The 15362-nt window shown below is 36.6% G+C and overlaps 1 protein-coding gene across 1 annotated transcript in view; it reads right to left on the bottom strand.

Moving 5' to 3' along the window:
* Positions 1–15362, bottom strand: part of CPD (carboxypeptidase D) — a 66411-nt gene that overhangs the window by 28753 nt on the left and 22296 nt on the right. Inside the window, exons 3-7 of the mRNA XM_049859761.1 lie at positions 6433–6575; positions 5563–5732; positions 3010–3359; positions 2398–2589; positions 684–851 (exon numbers count right to left, since the gene is read on the bottom strand). Of these exons, the coding sequence (XP_049715718.1) occupies positions 684–851; positions 2398–2589; positions 3010–3359; positions 5563–5732; positions 6433–6575 (1023 nt within the window). The remainder of the gene's footprint in view (positions 1–683; positions 852–2397; positions 2590–3009; positions 3360–5562; positions 5733–6432; positions 6576–15362) is intronic.

Below are 15362 nucleotides of genomic sequence, written 5' to 3' on the forward strand. Positions count from 1 at the left end.
AAAAGATGGGAACAGCCCAAATGTCCATCAATAGATAAATAGATTTAAAAAATTGTGGTATGTACAAACAATGGCATAAAAAGGAATGACATACTGATACCCACTACTCTGTGGATATGCCACAAACAACATTACGTTAAGTTAAAGAAGCCGGGCACAAAAGGTCACATATTGTATAATTCCATTTATATGAAACATTCAGAATAGGTAAATTCATAGAGACAGAATGGAGATTTGTGGTGGTCAGGGGCTGGGAATGGGGACAACTGCTTAATAGGCATGGGGTTTCCTTTAGGGGAGAGGAAAATGTTTTGAAAGTAGATAGAGGTGGTGGTGGCACAATACTGTGAATTCACTACATGCCAATCAGTTGTTCACGTTAAAATGTTTAATTTTATGCTAACGTGAATTTCACCTCAATAAAAAAATAATAATTCACATCAAAATTTACAAAAAGGAATCCTGCTTTTCTCTATAGTCTTACAAAACCCTTTAAAATTGTTAACTTGGCAGCAAAGAAATCCTCTTTTAAATTTCTTTCCCAAGATTTCAAAACCCATTTATAGATTTTAAGATAAGAAAACAAAATACATCACGGAAAGAAACCTGTCTGTGTGATTGAGGATGCCTACCCCCCAACCGCACCAAGGTTTTGATACCACATCTCTAAAAAGTGGCCATACCTCCATGCAGGTTTGCTGACAGTACAAATGGATATGCCTTCATCCAGCTCATCACGGCAATAGTTTCTGGTTGGGTAGGATCTGTGATCTGGACGAACTGGTCTGGGAAATTTCGGTTCAGGTCAAAGTTGTTGCTGTTGTTTCTGCCAACTACACTTATCGAATCTCCTATATGATAACAGGATTCAAATTAAAGCCAAGTTTCACTTATATTTTAATCCAATAATACTACTTAAGCTATCTTAACTCAAAGATAAGTGTGAACATATCAGGCTTCACTATGATCAATCACATGATTAAAACAGGTATCTTTTTTATATTGTACATTTAAACAATCGATCTCTTCCAGATCTACTGAACAGAGAGGTAAAACCTTTATACTTTAGTTTCGGGCCTCTGGTTATACTTCAAGGGAAAATGAAATCCATTTATACACATTATATTAAAGTATTGCTCAACTGTCAATAGTCCACATACAATGAGCATCACTGATCTATTGTACTGGTACACAGGTCACTAAGACTGTAAAAAACAGATCAAATGAAAAGAAGAAAATTGTGGTAGGCTATTATTAAAGTGACCACAAAAAAGTAAAGTTAGCCAAGAACGTAGTTGGAAGTTTAACCAGATGGAAGAGGAAGGGTTCAACTTGAGCGTCACCGTGCATATTTCATTCTAGTGTGAGTTGGAAGCCCTCTTGCTGTCATAATGAGAAAAAAAAAAAATTGCAAGTGAATAAAGAAAACATTATTGAAGGGTGTACAAGTGGTAATGAGTTCCACCTTCCAGAAAGGCCTGGTGAAGAATGTGGGAAGGGTCCTTAGGGAAAGGATTTGATAACACAGATAAGGGTTAACCTGAGCCTATTTGTTGAAGAGAGCTTCTTGGTACTAATGACCAACTGATTCTCCCATTGGCCAAGTCAATGCAGGTGAGAAATCATGTAGTTGCATATTGTGGGAGCCCTGGTGGCACAGTGGTTAAGAGCTCTGCTAGTAACCAAAAGGTTGGCAGTTTGAATCCACCAGGCACTCCTTGGAAGCCCTACAGGGCAGTTCTACTCTGTCCTGTAGGGTTGCTATGAGTCAGAGTCGACTCAATGGCATCAGGTTTGAGTGTTTTTGGTTTTAGTATTCTACTCTCCTGGCTTGGGAAAAACAGATTCTCACTGCCCTAGTGTTCTGCATAAGGTGGCCTGTGTGAGCATGCTGTTCTCCCTGCACATATTATATTGCCCCAGGACAGACGGGCTTGCCTAGAGGAGGCAGAGGAATATAAAGTCAATAATTTAGCAGGTTAAAATATACATGGGGAATAGAACTGAGAGTCAAAACAGAATCACCAGTTTCAGAAGATATTTGGTTTGATTTCTCATTTATAAGGTTCTCAATACAGTAACTTAGCAAGAACTATTGTTAAAATGGAATAATTTGTAAAAATCTTACACTGTTTTTGGTAAATAAGAGCCATTACCAAAGTGGAAGGAAAACTCTATTAAATACAAACTTGATCATATAATTGTTGAATGGACTGGCCTATCTCACAAGAATACAAGAGCTACCCATAAAAAACAAGAGCTACAGTCAATTATAAATGACAAATCAGAAGAACAAATTCCAGAGAAATAAGCAGTTCAAATTCTCTTCTACCCCCTGGATAATCATGCTGTATGATAACCAAAACATGAAGCATTAAGAAAGAAGCTAGTCTTTACCCTCCTGGGCCTTTTCATATCCATCAGGATTCATGGATGGCATAAGGTGAATTCTAGTGCTACGAACCAAGTCTGTTACTTCAGGGTCTGTTCCAAAGTTCTTACAAAGGTATTCAATGAGGTTCAAGAGCAGTTCTCTTCCAACCACTTCATTTCCATGCATATTTCCAATGTACTTAAATTCTGGTTCACCTGAAAACAAAATAATTACATGGAAGACTTTTTTCTTTTCAGTTATCACAGATTTTCTATAATTTTTTCACCAAATGTATATAAAGGCTCTAAACTGAAAATTTAATGAAACATATATTTTGGAGAAGGAAGTAGGAAAAAACTTTACAAACGTAAAACAGCTTCCTTATTGCTATATATGTCTGAGAAGCAGGTTCAAAACACATAAATACCATATAATAGGAAAATAAAAATAGTAGCAGAAGAGAATCTAAATCTATGCAATATGTTAAATATCATGCCTAGTATGGATTATCAAATGGATTTTCTTCTTTTCTGACACTTCTTTGTCCCAGGTGACCTTTCTGGATGAAACACAGCAACATAGTACATAGCTTTGAGAAGCACTACTGAAATTTTCTGTAAGACTGTATCAGTTACCTGGCTCGTGGACACCTGGATTATCAGATATCTCCATCACATAAAGTTCTCTTGACTCTACTGATTTTCCCAATGAATAAAGCCGAGTGATGTTAGGATACTCATTGGCAAACCTTCTCAAGAAGATTTCCATATCAGGGAAATGATGATGGTGAAAGTCCTTTGGCTGAATTGGCTGGTGTGAGGATGGTGTTCCAGGAGGAATATTAGGTATAGCAACCGTGCTAGCAATTGCTACAGCCTCAGTTGTGTCAGGGATTACTGAAGTCACAGCTGGCCGAAGGGAAAAATTTACCTCTGTAGCCGGTCCTTCTTTCACAGTTATATTATTAAAAGTCAGTGGCATATACCTGAGGAAATATTCGAAAAGCCAGATGTGTTGGAGTTAAATTAAAACCCAATGCTTTAACATTATAAAAAGCACAGCAGTCTTTTCATATTCTTGAACTTAGTGGTCTACCAAAACTCAAACTAAACACGGATGCAAAAACTTAAAGAGTTTTAGGATACTATCTCAAAAGATTCCAGATTAAGAGTTTGAAGAACTATTTCTCTTGCTATCTTCTCAAGTACCACCCACTAGAATGCTTACAAAAACATTACATTCAAAGGAAAAAATGCACTGAAAGATGAAGGCTGGAGGTTGTCCCTCCATTGTAACCATTACTACAGTACTCAAAGAATAAATTATCATACTGACATCCCAAACACTGTCCCAGATAGGAAAGTTCAGAATTAAGTTAAAGGTTATTAATTACATCCTTATCAAAGTGAGCTTCCAGAAAGGTTTCCAGGGGAGGTGGGAAATCACTCATTTCATATATTAAAAAGCTGATAATAGCACTTCCAAATGTCTTTTACAGAGCCCTGGGTTTCTTCTACACAGGCATTCAATTAGCCTTGAAGCAATGCTTTACACAGCTATCTTGTCAAGCTTTAAAAACTGTCCTTCCAAGGAGAGTCGGGAATAGGAGGAAGATTTGGAATGTGTGGCTAATTGCCACCATGAACAACTGCCTCCTTTGCCATGAGACCAGAACTGGACGGTGTCTGGCTACCATTACTGAACATTTTGATCAAAGATTCTATAAAAAGAATCCTGTCAAAAGAGGGAAAATGCAGAACAGAATTTTAAATTATCGTGGACTCCAGACTTTCTGGAGCCATGGGGGGCTGGATGAATTCCTGAAACTGTTTTTTTTTTTTTAAATAATTTTTATTGTGCTTTAAGTGAAAGTTTACAAATCAAGTCAGTCTCTCACACAAGGACCCATATACACCTTGCTACACATTCCCAATTACTCTCCCCCTAATGAGACAGCCTGCTCTCTCCCTCCACTCTCTCTTTTTGTGTCCTTTTCGCCAGCTTCTAACCCCCTCCACCCTCTCATCTCCCCTCCAGGCAGGAGATGCCAATGTAGTCTCAAGTGTCCACCTGATCCAAGAGGCTCACTCCTCACCAGCATCCCTCTCCAACCCATTGTCCAGTCCAATCCATGTCTGAAGAGTTGGCTTCAGGAATGGTTCCTGTCCTGGGGCAACAGAAGGTCTGGGGGCCATGACCCCTGGGGTCCTTCTAGTCTCAGTCAGACCATTAAGTCTGGTCTTATGAGAATTTGGGGTCTGCATGCCACTGCTCTCCTGCTCCCTCAGGGGTTCTCTGTTGTGTTTCCTGTCAGGGCAGTCATCGGTTGTAGCCGGGCACCATCTAGTTCTTCTGGTCTCAGGATGATGCAGTCTCTGGTTTATGTGGCCCTTTCTGTCTCTTGGGCTTGTAACCTGAAACTATTGCCCTGAGATAATCTACAAAACTTAAACTGAAAATATCCCCTGAGGTATTCTTAAAACCAAACAATAGTTTAGCTTAACTAGTAAAAAAAAAAAACTGCCTTGTGCATTATGCTCTTTTAAGAACTATCTATATGGGATCAAAGTGACAACAGCAATCTTAGGGGGCAGTGAGTTTATGTTAATGGAGGAGGAACAACTCAGAAAAGAAGGGTGAGAATGGCTGCACAACTTGAAGAATGTAATCAATGTCACTGAATTGTATACATAAAATGACTGAATTGATGTAGGTTTTGCTGTGTATATTCTCAACAACAAAATAAATTAAAAAACAAAACAAAACTGTCTTTCCTCCCAATGCTACAATTATGTTTCACATCCAGTTGTCCTGTTGGACTATGTGACAAAAGACTCCACCATCATATTTTCTCTTTATAAAAGGTGGGGGGGTGGGGAGCCAGACACAGCAAATAACATTTCTTGGACTACGTATTTTTATGTAAATAATGTGCGCCTACGTTTGTTTGCTAACTGCACCCTTCTCCCATGAGGTACTCATAAGTGTGCCATGCTAATTTTTTTTACAGCAACAGGTAAAAAAAAAATTGGCATAGCGGTGCTTATGAAAATATCTCATGGCGGGGGAAGGTGTGGTTGGCAAACAAATGCAGAAGGCGGGAGTCATTTGCAAAAAAATGCAGTATATTTCTGTCTTAGACATAAAAAAGAGGCTTGACATTTTAAGAGCCTAGTTTAAGTTCTTACCCAGTTAAAACTGCTGTAAGGTTATAAGTTCCTGGAACAAGTAATCTGTGGAAATCACCAAATCTGCCTGTTGTGATATTATGATTAATACCAGCCACGGAGATGGTTGCATTCTCTAAGCCAGATCCCGTTACTGAGTCTTTAACAAATCCTTTAACTCCAATGTGGACCTAAGAAATAAGAAAGAAAAAAATCAAAGTAGACTGCTCTGAGACAATCAATTTGGAAGGCAGGAGGGTGTAACCTCTCTGCACTGATGCTTGAATTTCTAAAAAATAAAGTTACTCCTCTTTCTCCTTCTAACATTTTTCAATTCTTCCTATTTAAAATAAAATGTAAACAAAAATATTAACCCTTACCAATGTAAGTCATATGTGTCTGAAATCTATACTAGTAGGCTTTGGAAATTCCCTCTCCTCAAAGCCAGTCTGCTGATTTTCTCAACAAGATACAATTAATAATTTCTAGTCTATCCAATAAGTCGTATTAGCCTATCTCGGTATTTAAACCTGAATGCCCACGGTTCATACGATAGTAAAGATCCTCCAGCCAAATATGATCAAATGACACTGTAAGAGCCAAGGAGTACAAATTTGATTATTTAAGTTTGTAAAAGTGTTCTAAGACAATCAAACGGAGCCCTTTAGAGCAAGAAGCCGGGGGGAGCGGGGGTGGGTAACACGAAGGAGAGGTAGAGAGAGAATTTATTTTGGTATAATAATTTCTAGAGATAATCTACAAGCTTAAATAATAAAAACAGATAAATAAAATAAAGGGTATCTAGTACAGATTGTCATTCACATGCAAATGAATTTCCCCTTATTTAATCTTTTATTTCCATACCCCAACCTTCCAGTAAGGTACTTTTACCTTTTCAATCAATGTGATCAAAGACTCACGATTGTTCTCCCACTCCTGTTTAAGCTGCGAAGCAGGTGGGTACTTGCAACAAGACAGTTCTAATGTGATCTCAAAGCAGTTAGCCCATACGTAATTGTAATCCTGCATACCACCTGTAATATGAAGGAAAAAAACAAGTTTACTCTCAGAAGGAAAAGAATTCTACTTTCCAAAAGACTGGAGAAATTAAATCACTTATCTCTGCACGTATACATTTTCTTTTCATTAGATTATTTGAATGGGGAGAAAGCACTTGGATTACAGAGGAGACTAAAAAGGAAAGTTGAAGGAATATACATTGGTGACAGGAATGAACAGGATGAAGAGTATGAACACGTCTGTTAATAACAACAGCAATACTGATAACAGCTTTACATTCGAGTATTTACTTTATGCCAGACCTATTCTAAAAGCTTTAGGTGTAATAACATTTAATCTTTACAACAATTATATGAGGTAGGTGTTGCTATTTCACTCATTTTACACATGTGAGAAGTGAGGCAAAAAAAGGTTAAGATTTATGATGGGATGAGAATGAGGAATATGCAGGATGTAAAAGTTGTGAAGTATATTTGTGCCGAAGCGTTATTAAGACCTACTGTTCTATCTATACTCCCCTTTATCAAGAAGGTGGCAAGGAAACAAAAAAAAAGCTGTATCTAGGATTGCATGGCTACAGGAACCAGGGAAAAAATAAGACACAATAAACCCTCTTAAAACGTGTTTAATCGAAGAGAGAAGTAGGAAGGGGAGTATTTATGGCCAACCATCTTCACCACTTCCACACCTGTGCAAACTCACACACCCATTCCGTACAAAGCTGATCATCATTTCTGTCACTTGATTTTTTTTCACATCTTGTTTTTAATGGATAAACACTAGGAAGTGGAGAGGGGTGGGGGCATAATTTCTGTGATCTCACCTTGCCCCTGATCTCTATGATCTCACCTTACAAGTTTCTTGTGTGTCATTTCCTTCCATTATCCTTGAAAGACACCTCACAAGTCTATGTTTGACTCAGTCAATGTACGCTATCCATCAGAATCCTGGTATATGCCTGTGCCAGGCAAGGAGAACTTCTCTTTCCCCTTACCTTCTCCTCCAAAGAGTTTTTCCCCCATCCCTGAAAGGGCAAAGTACGAATGTGGATTTTGAGGGTCATCTTTCCCCAGCTCCCAGTACATCTCAAAGGATGTTCTACATAATCCTTCAGATCAGAAATGAGGAGAATAATTTCTTCAACTGACTTAGCACCAACAGGTACACTTGAGTCTTAGACCCATCTGCCACTTACTGGCTGAGAACTCTTTGGCATTAATGTGGGTCTCTATTTATCTGCAAAATGACCATTAGATGATCACAAAGGAACTTTCCAACTCTCAGATTCTATGACTGTTGCCTAATCAGCTTTTTAGACCATAATTTTAATAAGACTGTAATTTGCCAGCTCTAACTGAATACAAATAAAAATATATTCCTAGGGTACAGGGTAGAGAGGAAGGACAGAATTTTTTTAAAGACAGAAACCTAGTTCCAAGAGAAGAAACTATATTAAGTGGTCTATAATCCTATAGATCACACACTATAAATAGGTTTTTTTTTTTTTTTTAAACATAAAACTCTAGGAACATTCCAAAACTAAAGGTTAGATTATGATTCATCAATAAACACTTCTCCACAATGGAGACAGCCTTTTTTTGGTCGGTGCTATAGATCTGAGGACAGGGTACAATGAATAGTGTATCTAACTGCAACACATCTTTATACAATTAACATTAGCTTCACAGTGTGGAGTCCAGTGGAAATACAGAATACTAATTAAATTGTGATATATCTTCCCCAAATTTTCCTTTGATAACTCCCTATTTAAGTTAAACATAAATAAGCAAACTTTAAAAATGGAGCTGGTTGGCATGACTGAAAAGGTTAATCCCAGACATAAACTGAAATTCTATTTTAAATTAAGCGGCATCTAAGGGTCAGAAGCCCACCTCTACCTTCTACAAAAGACAAACTGGCTTCCAGTGGAAGTTTTAACTGCTTGTGACACAAAGAGGGTAGCAATCTGGGCCTTAGTTTATGTAAAAAATCTTGCTGTCTTAACTGCTCTCAGGCAATTCATTCAGTGAATGCCTGCCCTAACTCACTCCCTCCTAGCCAGATGGGCAATATGTACATTTCAAAAGATTTCAAGTTAGAGCTGATTTAATCTCCTTCCTAACCAAATGATCAACTTGTACATTTCAAGGACTCCAACTAGGGTTGAATCGGCTGGCCTACAATCAATCATAAACCCCCACATCAGAAATGTTTACACCACTTGCTTTAGAAATATTGCTTTACAGCCATCTAAGACACTCCGCTGGTCCCACCCCATACGGAGGAAGGGAGAATGGAGAAAAGCAAAGACACGAGGAAAAGATTAGTCCAAAGGACTGATGGACCACTACTACCACAGCCTCCACCAGACTGAGTCCAGCATAACTAAGATGGTGCCTGGCTACCACCACTGACTGCTCTGTCAGGGACCACAATGGAAAGTCCTGGACAGAGCTGGAGAAAAATGTAGAACAAAATTCAAACTCACAAAAAAAGACCAGATTTATTGGTCTGACAGAGACTGGAGAAACCCAGACACCCTTTTAACTCAGTACTGATGTCACTCCTGAGGTTCATCGTTTAGCCAAAGATTAGATAGGCCCATAAAACAAACAATTATACACGTAGCGCAACCATGTATACAAGACTAAATTGGCACACCAGCCCACAGGCAAGGACAAGAAGGCAGGAGGGGACAACAAAGTTGGACGAACGGAAATAGGGAACCCAAGGTTGAGAAGGGGAGAGTGTTGACACTTTGAGGGGTTGGCAACCAATGCCACAAAATAATATATGTATTAATTGTATAATGAGAAACTAATTTTCTCTGTAAACCCTCATCTAACACACAATAAAAAAATATACATTGCTTTAGTCAATTTGTTTTGGGAAATAAGAGGCTGATATTAGGCTAGAAATTGATGTTGGGACAGTTTGTAGTTTCACAACCCCTTGTACATTTTCCTTCCTATCCCATAGCCCCTTGACGTAAAACCATTTCGCCTTTGTTTGCTCTGCCTGATAAGTACCTCACTGCTCTCCCTGCAAGCCAGAACACACACTGCCTCTTGTTTGAGTGCCCGTGTGATTCTCTATTTTGTGAAATGATCTTATTTGTTTTTTTCTTCAGTGAAATTCTTTGTTGCAATTTCCAGTGGCACATCAGTCTAGTGTTTTCACTAGGACAGCCATACAAAATGATATTGGAAATAAAAGGATTTAGTAGGATGACCACCTAAAAACAATATAAAAATCAGTATCTTTCCTATATTTCAGAAACAATAAGAAAATAAAACAGAAAACAGATCCTAGCAACCAAACCCACCCAAATGTTAGGATTAAATGTAATAAAATACAGAACATAAGCCAATTATAAGATTTTACTGAGAGATATAGCAGAAGCTCTTAATAGAAATTTACTATGCTTTTAGAGAGTTTATGAAGATTTTTATTGGAACTGAACAAAATTATCTAGAACTTAATGTGGAAAAATAAATAGGTGAGAATATCCATAGAAACATTAAAACATAAAAATGGTAAAAGGGGCTTGCATTGCCAGATTTTAAAATGTATTATAAAACTATACTTACTAGAGCAGTGTAGGCTCAGGTGTCAAGGTAAACAGATTAATGGAACAAAATAAAAAGCACAGTAACAGAAATAAAGGCATTTGGAATATGATAAAAGAGACATTTAAAATCAACAGGAGCCAAAAGGTAAAAACAGCCCAAGTGTCCATCAACAAATAAATGGATAAACAAACTGTGGTATATACATACAATGAAATATTATTCAGCTATAAAAAGGAATGAAGTTCTGATACATACTACAACACAGATGAGCCTTAAAAACATTATGCCAAGTGAAATAAGCCAGACATGAAAGAATAAATACTGTATGATTCCACTTACATGAAATATCTAGAATAGGTAAATTCACAGAGACTTCAAAAAGACAGAAAGTATATCAGAAGATAAGAGGAGGTGGGAGGAACAGGGGAAGTTGGGGAGTCATTACTTAATGGACATATGTAGTCATATCTCACTGTAGTTTTAATTTGTATTTCCCTGATGACTAATGATACTGAGCATCTTTCTTGTCCTTATTTACCATATATATATCTTCTTGGGTGAAATGTCTGTTCAAATCTTTTGTCCATTTTTTATTAGATTGTCTTTTTTTTAACTGAGGTATAATTTACATATGATAAAATTTATCCTTCTCAGTGTATAGTTCTGTAAGTTTTGACAAACACATACAGTTATGCTAACTACCACCACAATCTCAATATACAACAGCTCTATCATTCCTAAAAATTCCCTCATGTCCCTTTGTAGTCAATCTCTCCTCCTCCACAGTTCCTGGCAACCACTGATCTAATTCCTGTCACTTAGAAATTCTAGCAGTTGAAATTCATTCACGTTATTGCATGTATCAGTAGCTCATTCCTTTTTATTTCTGAACAGATTTCCCTTAAAGATGTATCAGTTTGTTGCTTAGGTTGTTTCAAGTTTTGGGCAATTAGGAATAAATCCATTATAAACATTCACTTACAGGCTTTTGCATATTTGTAAATTTTCATTCAATTTTTCGGTAAATACCCAGGAAGGGGATTGCTGGGTTGTGTGGTAAGCACATGCTCAACTTTGTAAGAAATTCCCAATTGTTTTCCAAGGTGGCTGTACCAAAAGAGCTGTACGATTTTGCATGCCCATCAGTAGTGTATCAGCATTCTAGCTGCTCCACATTCCTGCCAGCCCTTGGTATTATCAGGTATGCTTTTCGTTTTAGTTTTTTTTTTTGCAATTGTAATAGGTATGTACCTCATTGTGGTTTTAATTTATATTTCCCTGATGCCTAATGATGTTAATTAAGCACTCTATATATCTTCTTTGGTGAAGCGTATATTCAAATCTTTTGCCCATTTTTCAAAAATTGGCTTGTTTGTTTTCTTATTATTGTGTGGGAGAGTTCTTTATGTATTCTGGACACAAGTCCTTTATTGGATATGTGTTTTATAAATATTTTCTCCTGGTCTGTGATTTGATTCCAGTCTTGTATTAAAAAATATATATGCATAGAAAGTCTGAAATGATATTCACTAAAATGCTAACACCAAAAATATTATAGGCGATAATCTCATGATTTTCTATATTTTCTACAATGAATGTTTCATTTGGGTATTACAATAAAAAACAATCCAGAGATTGACAAACTACAGCCCACAGCCTATTTTTTTTTATGGCCCTTGAGCTAAAAATGGTTTTTAAATTTTTTAAAGGCTCTACGAAAAAACAAAAAGAAGAAGAATATGTAACAGAGACCATACGTGGACCAAAAAGCCTAAAATACTTATTATATGGCCCCTGGACAGAAAAAGTCAGCAACCTCTATACTAATCAATGGATCTTCCAAAATGTTTCCAGCTTACATATCTCACACATATTACAAAGTAAAAAACTGAATTTCAGAACTAAATCTTAATATTGTAAAAGTAATCTTTTTTTTTTTTTAAACATTTAAATTACTCTTCTCCCTGGTGCTGTGCCTCAGAAACACACCAACAGCTATACTAATTTCACTCGCACCACATTATTCCTCGACAACACACTTTCAACTTCAAATAAAATAAATGAAGTTCACCTTTTTGATCAAATTTAAACATTCCAAATGTTTATATTTGCTATTAAAAATTTAATAATATAAACAAAAATCCAGAAATTTTGAAGGTTGCATTTCGTCTTTTACTACAATAACCTAAAGCTTAACAATAAAAGAACAAAGGCAATTTCTATATTGCCTGATCTTCACTCATCCTCAAAAAATACATCCCTCATACAGTTGTTCTAATATCATATTAATAATTCATTATTATGAGGACTATTTTCCGTCAGTCTGAGAAACTCTTATTGTTTTAAACCCTTAGATTTATATTAACATGTATTATTAACATATATTTCTTCTAAAACCAGATAACTAAGATATATGAGGTATCTCATTGCATTACAACACATTAATGAGGTTAACATCTAGGTTAAAAAAATTTCTATTACCTATATGTGTCATCACTCCTTCAAACCTTATCTCTATTATATTTATCTTTACAAATAATTTTCAAAGATTTATCCACAAAGATGTACACTGAAAGTTTTGCTTATGATATTTAAAATTAGAAACAACTTAAATGTCCAACAACTGGGAACTAGCGAATGGGCCTCTGCTTGCTATGAAGAAGTAAACAAGCTGGGATCAACACACAGAAGCCATCATTGGCTCATTTACATAACAAGCCCCAATCTCAAAGCTGCCATCTTGAGCCAGTAGGCTCAGCAGTGACTGGGCAGGCATCTAAAATTATGAGAGGAATCCTTCTCTATGATCAAAGAAACTGTGGTCCAAAGAGTATATCTAGGGGTTAGGAGGGATTCCTGATAGGTTCTCTTCTCTTTCAATTCCCCTACCACTTAGTCTTAGAGACAGACTCAGTCACAGGAAGTGAGGCAACGCAGGGAAACTAAAGCCCTGGCTTTCTAACCAGAGGATAAGGACACCTGGGAGTCCTTGGAAGCCGGGAACTGTGAGATTACAGAAGGGAGGGAAGCTTGAGAAAGAGATCCCATAATTGTCTATAAATTCCTGGGCCCCCTGTGAACTCCACCTGTGTGTTTATGACCCTAAAGAACGAAAAAAAAAAAAAAAAAACCAAAACCTAGATATATCATAATCAAAATGCTAGAAATGAAAGACAAAGAAAGAAAATCTTGAAAGCAGTCAGAGAAAAATGATGCATTTATATAGGTGAACGACCATTCAAAAACTGATTTCTTACCAGAACCCATGGAGGCCAGAAGGCAACAGCATAAAAATTTTTAAGTGCTCAAAAAAACCAAACAAAAATCTGTTAATCCAATTTTATATTCAGTGAAAATATCCTCCAGGGATGAAGGCAAAATAGACTTTCTCAGTGAAGGAAAACTAAAAGAATTTATCACAAGCAAAACTGCTTTTAAAGGATTGCTAAATACAGCTCTTCAGGTAGAAGAAATGATACCAGAGAAAAACATGAAACTCTGGGAATGAAGAAGAGCAACAGAAATCTGGATAAATAGGCTATTTTTCTCTTAAGTTCTTTAAAACATGTATGATAGTTGAAAGTAGAATGATAACATTGTCTGGTGGGGTTTTCAATGTATATAGATATAACATACATGACAACCACAGCATAAAGGGGGAGGGTAAAGGATCTATGTAGTGGAAAGGTTTGTACTTTCCTCTTGAAGTGGTAAAACAGATCTATGAAAAGAAAGAAAAAAAAATCTATAAAAAGGATGTATATTGTAATTCCTAGAACTATGAAAATAAACTATACAAAGAGATACAGTAAAAAACACAACAGAAAAAAAACACAACAGATAAGTTAAAATGAAATACTAAAAAATATTTAAATAATTCAATAGAGGGCAGAAAGGGAAAACAGCAGAATGAAAAACAGAGAGGACAAACAGAAAAATAATAAATTAGTAGACCTAATCCAATAATATCAATAGTTATATTCAATGTAAATGGTATAAATATATCAATTAAAAGACAGAGATTGTCATCAGACTGAATTAAAATACAAGACCCAACCATAAGCTGTCTACAAGAAACTCATTTTTAAATATAATAGTACCCAATAGTACAGATAAGTTAAAAGTAAAAAGATGAAAAAAGATATACCATGCAAACAAAGATCAAAAGAAAGATGGAGTGACTGTATTCATATCACATAAAGTAGATTTCAAAGCAAGGAAAAGTGCCAGGGATAGAGAGGGGCATTACATAATGATAAAAAGGTCAACTCACCAAGACAACATAATAATCCTAAATGTGTATGCACCTAACGAGAGGGCTTCAAAACACATGAAACAAAAACTAAAATGAAAAACTGGCAAATCCACAATCACCAGTGGAGACTTCAACATTCCTCTCTCAGTAATCAACAGAACTAGTAGACGGTTAATCAACAAGGGCAGAAAAGAATTCAACACTTAAAAGAAAAATCAATCAACTAAATCTAAATGACATTTATAGTACGCTCCACCAACAACAGCAGAATATGCGTTCTTTTCAAGAGCATACCCTGGATCATAAAACAAACGTAACAAATATAAAAGAACTGAAATCATACAAAGAAGGTAACCTATGATCAGGAACTGATGGTACTGAAGGAAGAAGTCCAAGCTGCACTGAAGGTACTGGCGAAAAACAAGGCTCCGGGAACTGACAGAGTACCAATTGAGATGTTTCAACAAACAGATGTAGCGCTGAAAGTCCTTATTCATCTATGCCAAGAAATTTGGAAGACAGCTACCTGGCCAACCGACTGGAAGAGATCCATATTTATGTCTACTCCCAAGAAAGGTGATCCAACCGAATGCGGAAATTATAGAACAATATCATTAATATCACACACAAGTAAAATTTTGCTGAAGATCATTCAAAAGTGGCTGCAGCAGTATACCAACAGGGAACTGCCAGAAATTCAGGCCAGTTTCAGAAGAGGACGTGGAACCAGGGATATCATTGCTGATGTCAGATGGATCCTGGCTGAAAGCAGAGAATACCCAAAAGATGTTTACCTGTGTTTTATTGATTATGCTAAGGCATTCGATTGTGTGGATCATAACAATTATGGATAACATAGCAGAGAATGGGAATTCCGGAACACTTAAATGTGCTCATGAGGAATCTGTACATGGATCAAGAGGCAGTCGTTGGAACAGAACAAGGGGATACTGCATGGTTTAAAGTCAGGAAAG

This window comes from Elephas maximus, chromosome 19 (genome assembly GCF_024166365.1).
Source record: "Elephas maximus indicus isolate mEleMax1 chromosome 19, mEleMax1 primary haplotype, whole genome shotgun sequence".
Lineage (NCBI taxonomy): Eukaryota > Metazoa > Chordata > Mammalia > Proboscidea > Elephantidae > Elephas > Elephas maximus.